Genomic DNA, 13,311 nt, shown 5'->3' with positions numbered 1-13,311 from the left:
TTTTAGGTGCTAATGGGCTCGAGCAGCCGGGAAAGCTTCGGCCTGTAAGGAGCAAGCCTGGTGATCTTGCAGCGTCTCAACAGGTCAGCTCTTCAGAGAACACGTGGCTGAGAAATAAGGCCTGTCAGGGAGGAAGCCCAGGCCCTGCTGCAGTTTGGCGTTTTTTTAAAAGAACACTTGGACCCACTCAACAGTTTTGAGCAGGGAGGTGACATGATCTGAGCTGTGTTGACAGGCCAGAAATCTGAGCACATTTCAAACGAGAGGGGGGGACCTGCCTGCAGTCCAAGACGACAAATAAGAAAATAACCTGTCGCACGGAGCCATTGGAAGCCGCGAGCGAGCGCGTGTGGGATCCGCACAACAGTTTTAGACTCCTTCCTCTCACACGCCCCCTCTCCATCTGTCGCAAAGGGCACCAGGAAGATGCAAGGAGGAACATTCCAGCTCTGGGGGCTCCAGAGCTCGGCAGCCCAGATGGGGGGCTCTGACGGGAGCCACGTCGCTCCCATGAGCTGTCACTTGTGAGGGCCAACGGGCTGTCAGGGTTTCCACCCTCAGCGCCCTCTCAGAGACACAACTGTGACTCAGTCAAAAACTTCTGCCCCGGAAGGTGTCCTTCCACACACCTCCACCTGAGCCCAGAGGGCGCGCCTCCTGCTCCCTCCAGCTTGGCTTACCGAATTCTGATTAAGTCAGTGAAACTTGTTCCTCAGGCTACGCAGCCAGGAGGCCGGGATTCCAAATCCAGGCTCCCTACCACTTACTCCTTGGACAAGTGACTTCCTCCGTTTTGGACTCCATTATCCTCGTCTGCAAAATGGGGAAATAACAGCCAACCCATGCTTTGCTTGGCTGACTAATGAGATCACACAGGCAGACGCTCAGCACACAGCCTGGAACACGGCCAACACTCAACCATCACTGGTTCTCCCCACTTCTCGCAACACGTGGTTCACATCAGGACGTCATACGTGCTGAATGACTGCAAGTAAGGGAATGAGTCAGGTCCACGGGGCTGGGAAAGGAAAAGTTAATGGCCAGAAAATATCCAGAGTACACCAGGGCTTTACAGGACCTTCTAACAGCCCAAGCCCATTGGGGCCAAAGCCCTCCTCCCCCTTCCTCTTCTTGTGAAAGAGGAAGCGAGATTAACTTCGCCACTCAGCAAAGTACAGAGAAGCCACCAGCATCCACCCGCTACCAAAGGGTCAGGCCCACCAGAGGGCCCAGCTATCCCCCGAAGCCTGAAACCCAACGTGGCCTGGCCTTCTCCAGGCCGAGCAAGGAGTGAACGGGAGCTCATCTGAGGTCTGCCCAGCAGGTGACCCCCAGGTCCCAAGACCTAGGTGGGGCCAAGCCAGAAGCCCACAGGGTCAGTGGCAGGCGCTGCTGTTGCAGAATCAGGGTGCCCAGGTGTCCCCAAGCCCCAGATCCTTGCCTTTCTCCTAGTCTCAGAATCTCCCTCAGCAAAGCTGTTTTAGGAAACAGACCTCTCGTTGGCTCCAAGAACACAGGTTGGTGACTTCACGTGCATCTTTTTAGAATTTCCCTTTGGCAGCATTTGTGCTGAAAGGAATCTTTAGAAACTTCTTCCCCTGCCTCCCCAACCAAGATAATTTACATGACTAGCCCCTCCAGATCCCGATCATGTGAAGCCACAGCGATCATGTGACACCTCCCAGGCTGACAGTTCTGCCTGAGACACTAGTAGTCATTCAATCCTAGCTGCCTTCTGAAGCCTGACATTTGAGTTTCTCACTCGAACAAATTCATTTTCTTACAAAATTGGACAACTGACTCCTTCTACCTCCCTGCCCTTCTGTCCTGACTCTCTTCTGCTTTGTCATAAATTTCATGCCTGGAGCAATTGAGGGAGGGGCCTGAAGCCCCATCCTTCAGCCAAACCAGTGAACTCCATGCCAGGGCCCAGAGTGTGACCAGAACCCCGTAGAACGAGAGCGAAGGATGCTGGGAGATTTGAGCTATGACGGTGACACCCCATCCCTTCCCCACCACCCTCAACCAAGAAATTTATTCTCACCTTCTAAGATTTATTTATTTCAAAGTTAATCTTGGCCCCTCTGCTGCTCCCACTTTTTCAGGCTATTGATGCTGAATGGATTGGAACGGAAGTTTTATGGCCTAATCTTTACCATTTTATAGATTGTTTTTATAGGTAAAAGGGGGAGATTTGCTCACAAGAAGGGTGTTGGTGTTCCCAGCCAGTGCCCAGGAGAGGCAGGCTGCCCATCTGAACACTTGTTAATCAGCGTCACAGCTCATTTGCCAGGGACTGAACCACAGGGTCCTGGGTGGAGAAGGGTCTGGAATAGACATTTAGAAATTAACTTGGGCCCAGTTCCCCGCTTCAGGAAAATTAAGCACTTCTGCGAGACGCTCGTGCGTTTGCAGGCCAGGAGGATGGCAGGGCAGGAACCGGGCTTTGCAGGGTGTAAATGGCCGGCTCAGGCAGGAAGCAGCAGATCAGAGATGCCACTCACCAGAGAGACATGAAATATATCAGTGTTTACCTCCACCCAGCCCAGCAAGAACCCAACTGGCACTGAAAGCCCCGGGGGGTGGGGGGGATGCCTACATGGATTCCCGAGGTTCGGGGGAAACTGCAGGGCAGAGAGAAGCTGCTGTCCACCCCCACTTCTCCCTCCACCCACTCTTTGCTAGCTCTCCCTTTCTCGGTGCTATCAGATGGTTACCAGTCTCTAGGCAAATGCAGAAGGGGGGAGGATACTGAGCTCATCTTTACCTCCCTCCTCGAGGGAGGTGCAGAGACCCCTCTGCTGGCAACACAGCTTCAAAAAATAAGATCCCCATTCTTCTTCTCCACCCCAACTCTTGAACAACGTTTCTCTGCCCCCCACGCCCTCCCAGGAGACCGTGGTTTTGCAAAACCCCTTTAAGAAGCAGTACTCCTGAACGGTGACCTCACCCCTTGGCGAACACATACGGTAGCCTTCAGAGCCCGCCTGCTGGAGACAGCCAGGTGTTTGATGTAGGCCAACGAAAAGCCACGTTCAGAGCCACAGGTAACAGCCCCACAGAGCACCTGAACTGCAGGGAGCTGCCAGGGAAGGCAGGAGGAAGTGGGGGGGCCAGGAGAGCCACAAGAAGCAAGACCATCCAGCCAGAGGCTTTGGTAACCACAGGGACAATCCACTGTGTTTTCACATCAGGATCTGCTGCTTGCAGCAGCTCACCCCAGGGTTACCGGGCCTCCCTTCCTCGCTTTCTCCTCTATACACAGGCTAACACTGTTTTACTCTGCGCACCAGAGAGAGAGAGCTCACTCCTCCCTAATTGCAACAGCCTGTTTCTGTTCCATCCCAGGCAGAGCCAGAGGACCTCTGCCCCACTCCCTGTCTCTGACCCTGAAGTCAAACGTGTGGAAAACACAGGTCCAGAGAAAGAGCTTCTAGAGAAGCCAGGGCTCCTGGCTCTGAAAGCAGCTGACAGCCTGCCTCTCCCATCAGATTGGGCAGGGGCCGGGTGAATCAACTCATCTGGGTATGTCCCAGTGCGTGGCACAGTGCCGTACAGTCAGAGTCCAGAGAGACTGGGTTTTATCCTTGGCTGTGTGACCTTGGGCAAGTCGCTGGCCCTCTCTGGGCCTCAGTTTCCGCATCTGTAACCCTGATCACAGGCATTTTCCCCCCTATTACTGCTCTACATAGCCGAGCGGCTCCCAGTGGCGGTCTGAGAGGCCTGAGCCCGCAGTTTGGGGATGGCAGCGGTGGGGGTGGGGGGTGCTTACCTGTCCGGGCGCAGGACGCGGCGAGCAGCAGGCAGAGCAGCGGCCCGAGGCGGCCGGGGGCCGGGCCGGCGGGCTCCATGGGCCGCGGCTGCGGAGCGAGGAGGGAGAGCGGCCGTGAGTGCGCGCTCGGGCGGGCGCAGGCTGGAGCGGGGAAATGACTAAGACACCCCCCCCGCTCCCCCCCCCCACCCCTCCCGGCCGGGCTTCCCCCTCCCCGGAACGGGCGCCTGGAGCGGCTTAGGAGCTGCCGTCACCGCCGCGATTTTCGGAGACCCCCCTCCCCGGGAGAGATCGAGAGACAGAGAGGGGGAGAGACCCCGAGCGCGCGAGAAATAAAGCCAGAGAGAGGCGGCAGGAGAGAGAAACAGACCCAAGGGAGCCAGGCAGAGAGCCAGAGACACGGAGAGGCGCGAGGGGGAGAGAGGGAGAGAAAGGAGCGCGCGGCGGCGCGCCGAGCGAGACCGCCAGCGCGGGAGAGGAGGACCGCCGGAGGGCGAGGGGCAGCACGGCCCCGTCCGGCGCGAGCCGCCCCCGCCGCTGCCCACCTGCCCCGCCCGGGCTCCTCGCGGCGCCGGCGCTCGGCTCGCTCCCGGCCCGCGGTCCCGGCCGCGGCCCCCGCCCTCCCGGCAGCCCGGCCCCCTCCCGCCCCCCTCCCTCCGCCCCCCGCGCGCCCGGGGGCTGCGGGGCTCGGCCGCCGGCAGCTTCTCGGCTTGCGCCCGCCAGCAGCGCCCCCTCGCCCGCGCCGCGGCCCCGGCACCCCGGGAGGCGGCCCCGCGAGCCCCCCGCCGGCGCAGCCGCTCGGGCTCGGGACTGGACGAGCCCCCGGCGCCAACAGCGTGCCAGTGCAGAAGCCCGCGCCGCTGCCCCCGGCCCCGCGCCGTCCCCTCTCCTCCCCCTCCCACTGCCGGCCGGGCTCGGACCTGCGCCGCCTGCGAGGGCTGGAAGGCTGTGGAAGCGCCGCCGCGGGCTGCCCAGAGGCCGGGCCCCCCGCTCCACTGAGCGCAAACTTGTTTTCCTAAGGTCAGCGCCGCGAGCTGGCGACACCGTCCTCTTAAGGTGGACTGGGGAAGTTGCGGCCGACCTGCCCTCGCCTCCGGACTCCGGCCGGGGTTTGTCCCTGCGTCCCGCTGGGGAGAGGCGGGGAGGGAGTGGGGGAGTGGAGGGGGACACGGGGTGGGGTCTGCCTTTGGCCCCTCGCCAAGCGGCCCTGCCCCTGTGCCCCAAAGCTGAAGGGCCCTCTTGGGGGTGGGCGCCGGCCAGAGGGGCCCAATTCTTTCAGAGCTCGGCCCGAGGTGAAGGAAAAGCAGGAAGTAAGTGAATGTAGGGGGAAGGGGGAGAGGAAGGAGAGAGTGATGGTACAAAAATAGCGTGTGTGTAGGAAGGACTTCAGCACCGCCTGGAAAAGAGGCGCAGGGAGGAGAGGGAGCGAGAAGGGGGGCTGCGGCCTGGAAACCAGAGGGGAAGGGTCTGGGTCCGGGCCTCGCTGGGGAGGTGGGCGCTCTCCCCCAGTTGCCTCTCTGTCAGGCATGGCCCATTCAGGGGGTGCGGAAGGCTCAGGCAGGGTTGGGGGCGGGGAGAAGGGGGCTTGACTTGAAGGCCTGGGCTCCAGGAAAATGACAGGCAGTGAGGAAGACGAGGGGAAGAGGAGAGCAGGGGCCTGGAGAGGGGCGATAGCCTAGGTGAAAGAAGCCCATGCTCCTTTCTCTCCCTCTCTTTTTCCGTGAGGAAAGGCTGTGTTCCCAGGAGCAGCCAGGTCAGGGATAGGGAGTGAGCATGCTGGTCATCTGGCAAAAGAAGGCTCTGGGCTGTGGGAGGGAAAGGAATCCAAGACCCTGTGCTAACTGGAGGGTTTGGGGCTCGGAAGTAAGCAATACCCAATTTTGCTTCACAAGGCCATTAAGAGGATATGAATGAAGCAGGGTGGGAGAAGGGCCAGCCTTGTACATCTAGAGGGTGTCTGGGCCCAGAGAGGGAGTGGACTTGCCTAAGGCCACGCAGCAAGGCCTAGGATAGAAACAAGACTTGATTCCTGATTTCTAGGCTAAAAACCTTTGCAAAGTCACACCCCATCCCTAGCCCTGCCTCCCTGTCAAATGCCTGCTTCTGGTGTTGGGCTAAGACAGGGAGGCAGGCAGGGTGCAGCTGTTGAGAGTGTGGAGCAGACTCCCTGGGTTCAGATCCTGCCAGCCACCTCTTATGAGCTGTGTCGACTTGAGAAAAGAACTTATTTCGGTGCCTCAGCTTTCGCATCTGAAATGAGGCCAATGTGAATATCAACCTAAAAAGGCTGGTGTGAGAATTAGATGACTTAATATTTGTACAACATTTTAAAAAGTGCCTAGCATGTCCCAGGGGCTACGTAAGCATTTGATAAATAAGGAAAGTGTTCAGCAACAGTCCTCGGAACCCATAGAGTTCTGGGCAGTGTTTGAAGGGCGAGGGGATTTTCTTTTCTTTGGGCGTGGGAGACACAGCAGTGACCCACACAAGGCCCCGTCCACGAGGAATTTATATTCTAGTGGGGAGACAGATAAGTACAGTAGTAGAAATAATTAATGAGCAACAGAAGATTGAGCTTAGAGAGTGAGAAGGGTACGCTGATTTAAATAAGGGTAAGGCCTCCCTGGGAAGCTGAGAACTGAATCACAAGAAGGGGCAGCAAGGTGAGGATGTGGGGATTTGCTGTTCCCAGAAAAAGGGAGCAGCACGTATAAAGGCCCTGGGGCCAGCTTGGCTGGAGAGGAATGAGCGAAGGATTGGGGAGAGTGGTCAGGCTGGGTGGCCTTGCAGACCTTGGTAAAGAGCCTGTGTTTATTCTGCAGACAGGAAATCACTGGAGGGTTTAAGCAGGGGAGCCCCATGGTCTGATTGGTGTGTTTAAAAGGCCACTGTGGCTGAGAGTAGAGGGGAGCATGGAATCAGGGTACCAGTGAGGAGTTTGTTCTGGGGTCCTCCTAGTATCTCAGGTTGGGGGAGGGAGTCTCCAACTCTTCAGGCCACATCTGGCTGAGACCGTGAAGGTGACCAGCTGAGGCTCCTGGGAAAATCCATCACACGAATCCATCTGGGGTGGGAGTGGGGGCAGGGGCTACTGATGACCACCAGAGATGAGGTAGACTCCTGGCCTGGGCTTCCAGAAAGCTCTGCCATTCGCTGTTCCCCAGGACACGCGCACGTGCACGCACACACACACACACACACACCCTGCCTGGGATTAGGAAGCTGCAGATTAGGCCAGGATAATAATCGCACCACCTGCTATGTATATACAGCACCTTTGGCAAAGGCGCCCAGGACGGCTGCCCAGCACAGGGACCATTTTCATCCTCACCTCTGCCCCAGGAGGCGGCCTGGGCCCTTTCCTCCTGATCCAGCCTCCACATAAAAATCACCCTTGGCCGACCGTCAGGGCTGGGAGCTCATTGAGACCAATGGGCAGCTGAGCATCTGAGGTCGGGAGACCTGAGGTCACAGAGAGATTATGGCAGGTAGTTGAGGTGAATCAGCCACCTCCCTAGGAGTCGTCCTGGGCTCCCCTGGATTAAAACTGATCTGCCTTCGTACATGTACCATCCATTCATGCACTCACTCAGCAATATTTATTAAGCATCTACTATGTGCCAGCCTCTGTGCTAGGCACCGGGGATGCAGGAGGTGGGAAAAAACAGACAAAAACTCCTGCCCCCAAGGAGCTGACACTCTAGTGGGGCAAACAAACAAACGGTATGTGAAATATTTAGTCTCTGTGATGGGGATAAGGCTACAGGGGGAGAGAAAGCAGGAAGGCACCCAGGGCCAACAAGGGGGGCGGGTCAGGGAGGCCTCAGAGGAGGTGATATTTGAGCAAAGACCTGCGAGATGGAGATGGGAAGCACGGGCGGCGGCTCCATCCCTGCATTGCTCCTGACACTTCTCTGTCACTCCCCCCCTGCAGCCTGTCCCCTGGGCTCCACCTTCTCATCACATGCAAGACCAAACCACTTCCCGGTGCCTGCTCTGCTGCTTCCACCCTGTCTGCGCCTCCACCATCTCCCACCGGCACCCTCTTTCCACCCTTGTCCTCCTCTTCCCCCATCCATTCTCCACTCAGCAGCCAGAGGGATCCCTTGATAGAGGTCAGATCATGTCCCTCCCCTGCTGTCCAGGGTCCGCTGCAGAGAAGACTTGAATGAGCGCAAAGGGCTTCCAAGCCAAGACTCTGCACAATTTGACTTGTGCGATTTGGGGAAAATTGATTTTATGAGCCTCAGTCTCTCCATCTGTGCAATAGGAATAAGCAGGTCCACCTCGAGACGAGGGGTCGGTGGTGGCACAGATGGGAAAGCCACCACGGGGGAGCATACCTGGAGTTAGCCTCTGCAGGTGGGTGGTGGCGCCCCTGTGTGTGCCAGGCCCTTCCACATGGATAGCCTCCTTGAAGGTGGTCCCGGAGGTGAGGAAACAAGCCAGGGACAGAAAGCGACTGGGCCAGGGTCACTGTGCCTGGGCCTGCAGGAACCCACGGGGACCCAGCTCTGCCTGGCGCCAGCCCGGCCGGGCTCCCTCCTCGCTTCCCATAACCCTGGGCTGGCGTCAGCCCGCAGGCCCGCCGGGCCGCCTTTGTGTGGGGCCTGTCAGGACTGGAGCTGCCAACGACCTATTTTTCTGGGCAAGAGGAGCCTTTTGGAGTTAGAGGCCTCAGCTGTGGAGCCAGAACAATAAAAATAAAAACAGCAGGGATTCCTGGACCAGGGAACCAACTGCCCCAGAGAGGGGCTGCTGACAGCCTGTTGAGAGGGCGGTGGGGGGCAGGAGCTGGGAGCGCCCTTAAGGCGCCCCTGCTCTCTTCTCTGACCTGTACTGGGCTGTCCCCAAGGCTCACGGCAGCCATTTTATAGCCGCGGAAACTGAAGTTCAGAGGGACGGAGTGACTTGCCCGGGACACACAGCTGGTGAGTGGCGGAGCCAGTGAGGATTCAAACTCGGTTCTCCAAATAATGATAAGTTCCCGTTTGTTCAGCATCTGCTATGCTTTACAGGCATGTTCTTGTGACATTCACACCACACCTGGGAGACGGTGCTGGTGATTCCTTCACTTTACAGACAGGAAAGCTGCCTTAGGGAGGTCTCTGCTCACAGGTCACCTCCTCCTCCGAGAGGCCTTGCCACCCCGTTAAAATAGTCACCTCCCCCCACCCCGATGCGCTCTCCTCCTCTCCCTACTTTATCATGTCTTCATAGCACGCATCACGGCCTGCCAGTGTTGTGTGTCTTTATGGCGTTTTGTGCATCTTAACTAGCCACAGCTCAGTCCAGCCCAGTGGCCCAGTGCCTGGCTCTTGAAACACATCCTCTGTCTCAAACCCCAGTGCTGCCTCAGACTGGCCGTGGGGCAAGTTACTTTGCCCATCTGTGCCTCACTTGCCCAGATTCGGGGACTGATGGAACCATACCTTAAAAGTTTTCTCGTAAGGGTTAAATGAGTTAATATAGGAAAAGATGTTGGCTATTGCCGTTGTTTTCTTGCAGCACTGTTTCTTGAAGGCCTGCAAGGAAACAAGAAAGCATTGTTTTCTTGCAGGCCTTCGACAATAAACAGCAGGTTGTCAATAAATATGTATTCAATTAAAGAAGTACCTGCCCAAGATCACACGGTGAGGAATCGGGAGAGCCTGGATTTGAAGGCAGGTCTCTGCGCCTGTGCTCTCCACTCCACCCCACCCCACTGTCTGATCACCTCTCCACAGCCCGCCACCTTTCCCCCACAGCTGCACAGCAGTCAGAGCTGTGGTTCTCCAGCTGAGCAGGCATCAGCATCACCTGGAAGGACTGTTAAACACGGATCCCACGGGCCCAAGCCCAGAGTGTCTGATTCAGTGGGTCTCAGGGGAGGTCTGAGAATTTGCATGTCTCACAAGGTCCCAGGTGATGCTGAGCTGCTGGTCGGGGACCACATTTTGAGAGCCACTGAATAGACGGGTGGGAATGTTTCGTGAGCCCAGTCCCAGCTTTCCTGTTGGTCTGTCTGTGTTCCGTCTGTCCCTCTGTTTCGTGTCCTCCCCACCCAGGAGAAAGCACAGGGGCAATAGCGGTGGCTCACAGACTGCAGCCAGGGCCCGGAAGCTGAGAGACTGTGACAGATCACGGAGCCAGGGCCTGGGGGAGCCGTGCTGTAATTAGAGCTTTCCAGGGGAAGTCAGCGACTAAGCAACTTGGCAGGCAGGCAGGCAGCTCGCCTGAGCGCGTCAGGGGTGAGACCCACTGTCAGGCCCTAAACACAGTTCTCGGGCTCTGGGAATCTGGCTCTGCCTGAGCAGAGCCCAGCTGTGTGGAGCCGAGCCTCCTCCCACAGCTCTGGGTAGGGGTCTCCTGCAGGCTGGTGATGCAAGGGCTGGCGGCGGGACAGAGAGCTGACTGCCTCAGCATACACTGCAGACTTGAGTCCAAGTGCTGATTCTGCCCCATATTAACACTAATCACGGCTAAGATGTCGGAGCGCTCACTAAGCCCAGGCACGCAGGATTTCAGCGGATCCCCTCCTGCTCCTCACTCCCTCTCTTACATGGACACAGTTCTTATCCCCATTTCACAGATGAGAAAACTGAGGCACAGAGAGGTTAAGGGGCTTGTGCAAAAGCACACAGCTTGTGAGCTGTAGAGTTAGGCTCTGAATCCAGCAGTTCTCCTTCCCCAGCCCTTGCTCCCAACCTCTGCATATTCTGACTTCCACTCTGCTATGAGCCTGGTGGCCCCGCAGTGCCCTCTCTGGGTCTCCCTCACCACCAAGGGGCTGGCTTGAGGATTCCCAGGCCCTCTGTGGTGCCCAGCACCGGGCCTGTTTTGCGATGTAGGCAGGCAGGTGTCTGGTGAATGACTAACGAACGAACACGGGAGTCTCTCTGCCCAGTTGTGACGGGACAGTACGGCTCAGCCGCCAAGAGACGTGCGGTCATCTCCAGGCTCTGCCCCTCACCAGCTGGGTGATCTTGGGGGAGTCTCAGCCTCAAAGTCCTCATCTGAAAACAGGTTGAGGGCAGGACTGATGGATAGAAAGGACGGGCAGGGAGAGAGAGACAGACAGACAGATGGACAGCATCTGCCAGTAGCAGCTGAGACCATGTCCGGCATCTGCCTCTGTCCGCTCTTCTCCATCTCGGTTCCACTCTTGTGCAGTTGCTCAGACAAAATACCTTGGTGCCCTCCTTGAGCCCTCGCTTTCTCTTCCTCCCCACTCACAGTCCTGCTGGCCAATCCTCTTGGGTGTACCTTCAAAACACACCCAGAATCTGACCACTGCTCACCCCTGTGTCACCCTCTGGCCCCACCCACCTCCATCTCTGGCCTGGATGAGTGCAGTCACCTCCTCACTGGTTTCCTGCTTCCACACTGGACTCCCATCTTGTCCCTCCTTCAGTCAAAACCTCCCAATAGCCTTCCCTCTCATCTCTTGGAATAAAACCCCAGGTTCTCAATGTGGCGCACAAGGCCCCATGTGATCCCAGCCATTATCTCTCCGTCTGGATCCCTCCACTCCAGCCATACTCATCTTCTCTGAATTCCCTGAACATGCCCAGCAGGCACCAACCTCAGGCCCTTTGCACTTGCTGCTCCCTGTGCCCAGAACCCTTTCTCCTCAGCTAGCTGCCTGGCTTGCTCTGTCTCTTCCTTTGGTTCTCTGTTCAAATGTCCTGTCCTTGGAGAAGTCTGTCCCCACCACCCTATCTAAAAGTGTCCCATCATTTCTTCTCCCCCCCTCCCTTTATTTTCTTGATAGCATGTAAACATTATATACTTCTTGGTTGCTGTGGCTCTTCCCCACTCAAATTCGAGCCCCACACGGGGTCTTGGTGTTCCTTCTCCATCACCGGGAGCTGCGCCTGCAGAGCGAGGGCCTCAGTAGACAGCTGCTGACAGACCGAAAGGAGCCGAGCAGCTCTGTCCGTGAGGCGCTGGCAGCTCAGCTGAGGGGTGCAGGCTCCCCTGCCCCACTGGCCCAGCTTGGCCTGGGTTTCCTCGAGGAACAGATGTCCTGGTTGAACTCGGGTTTCCTTCCCAGGCAGAGAGGCCAGGAGTCCAGTTGGCCTCATTCCTGTTCCAGAGAGGAAGTATCCGTCCCCGGGCAGGAACCAGCTGGCTCCCAGGGAAAGCTGAGGCAACATACGCCACTTTCTCTGCTCCCAGCTTCTGACGGGCCAGAACTGTGGCCTTGGGGCAACGGATGGCCACTGCCACTGGAGCAAGGAGGAAGATGGGACGGGAACCCCCCCAGAGCCCATTTCCAGAGCTCTTTGGCCTGTTGTCTCATGGGAGGCTCGCAGCCATGCTGTGTGAGGCCAGGCGTGGAGGTCAGCCTCGCCTGGCTGGAGTTGTTCCACTCACTCCTACGCATTTGTACAGATGAGCAATGAGAGGGTCCGTGAGAGGCAGAGACTGCCTGGGTCAGTGGCAAACGAGGTCTTGTGATACCAAATCCCTCACTCAGCATCCTTATCCCCAATTTTCCCTCCTCCCTGTCCCCCCACATGCCTGGGCACTGGTTGGCTCATCCCTGAAATTCCACCACTAGAGTTTCCTCTCTCCCTGTCTCATTCCCTGTCCAGAAAGAAAGTAGTGACTGTCCTGGGGAACAGAGAAGAAGACTGAGGCACAGAGAGGGAAATGGGGGCCCAAAGTGGGGATTTTGGCAGAAGGGTGCCCATAGTAAGGCCCTCTTGGTTTTTAGTAAAGTCTAAAACCAAGAATTCCTGGAGGCTGGAGGAGAGGAGAACGTGACAGAGAAGCTGAGGGTCCCAGACTGGTGCGGGTCGCTGCCCTCCCCCAGCGGGACTGGGTGGCGGGGGCAAGGCCTCAGGGGCAGGCCTCCTGCTAGCCCCAGAGAGCCAGACCTGTTCCAAGGCCTCTGCATCACCACAGCCCCGCAGCCTCACAGTGCTGCTGAACCAGCCGGCTCCCGTGGGGCGTGGGACAAGGGGCACGGCCTTCACTCAGTCAACAGATATTGATTGACCACCTGCTGTGGGCCAGGGGCTGTGCTGGTGCTGGGGGCATTCACATTCTAGAGGGAGAGATGGAAAAATGAACACATGAGATATGAAATACACTGTATACTAGGTAGGCAGTGACAGCTGGTGACAAAAAGGAAGCAGGGTGAGGGACGGAGATTGATGGTGGTCAAGGGGCACTGCTAGTCTATGCAGGGTGGCAGTGAGGGTCTGGCTCAGGAAACGGAGTTTCCTGAAGGAAGTGAGAGGGAGAGCCGCAGGAATACAGGCGAAAGGAACAGCCAGTGCCAAGGCCCTGGGGTGGTGTGTTCAAGGTCATGGGGGCAGCTGGGAGACTAGAGCAGAGTGAGTGAGAGAAGTGTCAGGCGACAAGGTTGAGAGGAAGCGGGGCCCAGTCCTCACAGCCTCACAGGCCAAGGCAAGGCCTTTGGCTTTTACTTAGAGCAAGATGGGGCCCAGGAGCTACAGGGAAAGCAGTGTAGACAGATTCCTGGAAGACACCTCAGATTTTCCGGGACTCTCTAAGACTCTGGAACTGAGCCAACTGTGGAGAGGAAG

At 57.6% G+C, this 13,311-nt stretch overlaps 1 protein-coding gene across 2 annotated transcripts in view; it reads right to left on the bottom strand.

The window, feature by feature from the left end:
• The window catches only part of SIRPA (signal regulatory protein alpha), a 42,156-nt gene extending 37,786 nt beyond the window's left edge, over window positions 1-4,370 (bottom strand). For both annotated transcript variants that reach the window (XM_058563059.1, XM_058563060.1), the window contains exons 1-2: window positions 4,318-4,370; window positions 3,773-3,860 (exon numbers count right to left, since the gene is read on the bottom strand). In XM_058563059.1, coding sequence (XP_058419042.1) covers window positions 3,773-3,851 — 79 coding nt within the window. In that variant the 5' untranslated portion in view covers window positions 3,852-3,860; window positions 4,318-4,370. The remainder of the gene's footprint in view (window positions 1-3,772; window positions 3,861-4,317) is intronic.
• Between the last annotated feature and the right edge of the window lie 8,941 nt (window positions 4,371-13,311).

The sequence above is a fragment of the Diceros bicornis genome, chromosome 19 (genome assembly GCF_020826845.1).
Source record: "Diceros bicornis minor isolate mBicDic1 chromosome 19, mDicBic1.mat.cur, whole genome shotgun sequence".
NCBI lineage: Eukaryota > Metazoa > Chordata > Mammalia > Perissodactyla > Rhinocerotidae > Diceros > Diceros bicornis.
The sequence above is the reverse complement of the archived record's forward strand: the minus strand, read 5'-3'. Positions and strand labels throughout refer to the sequence as shown.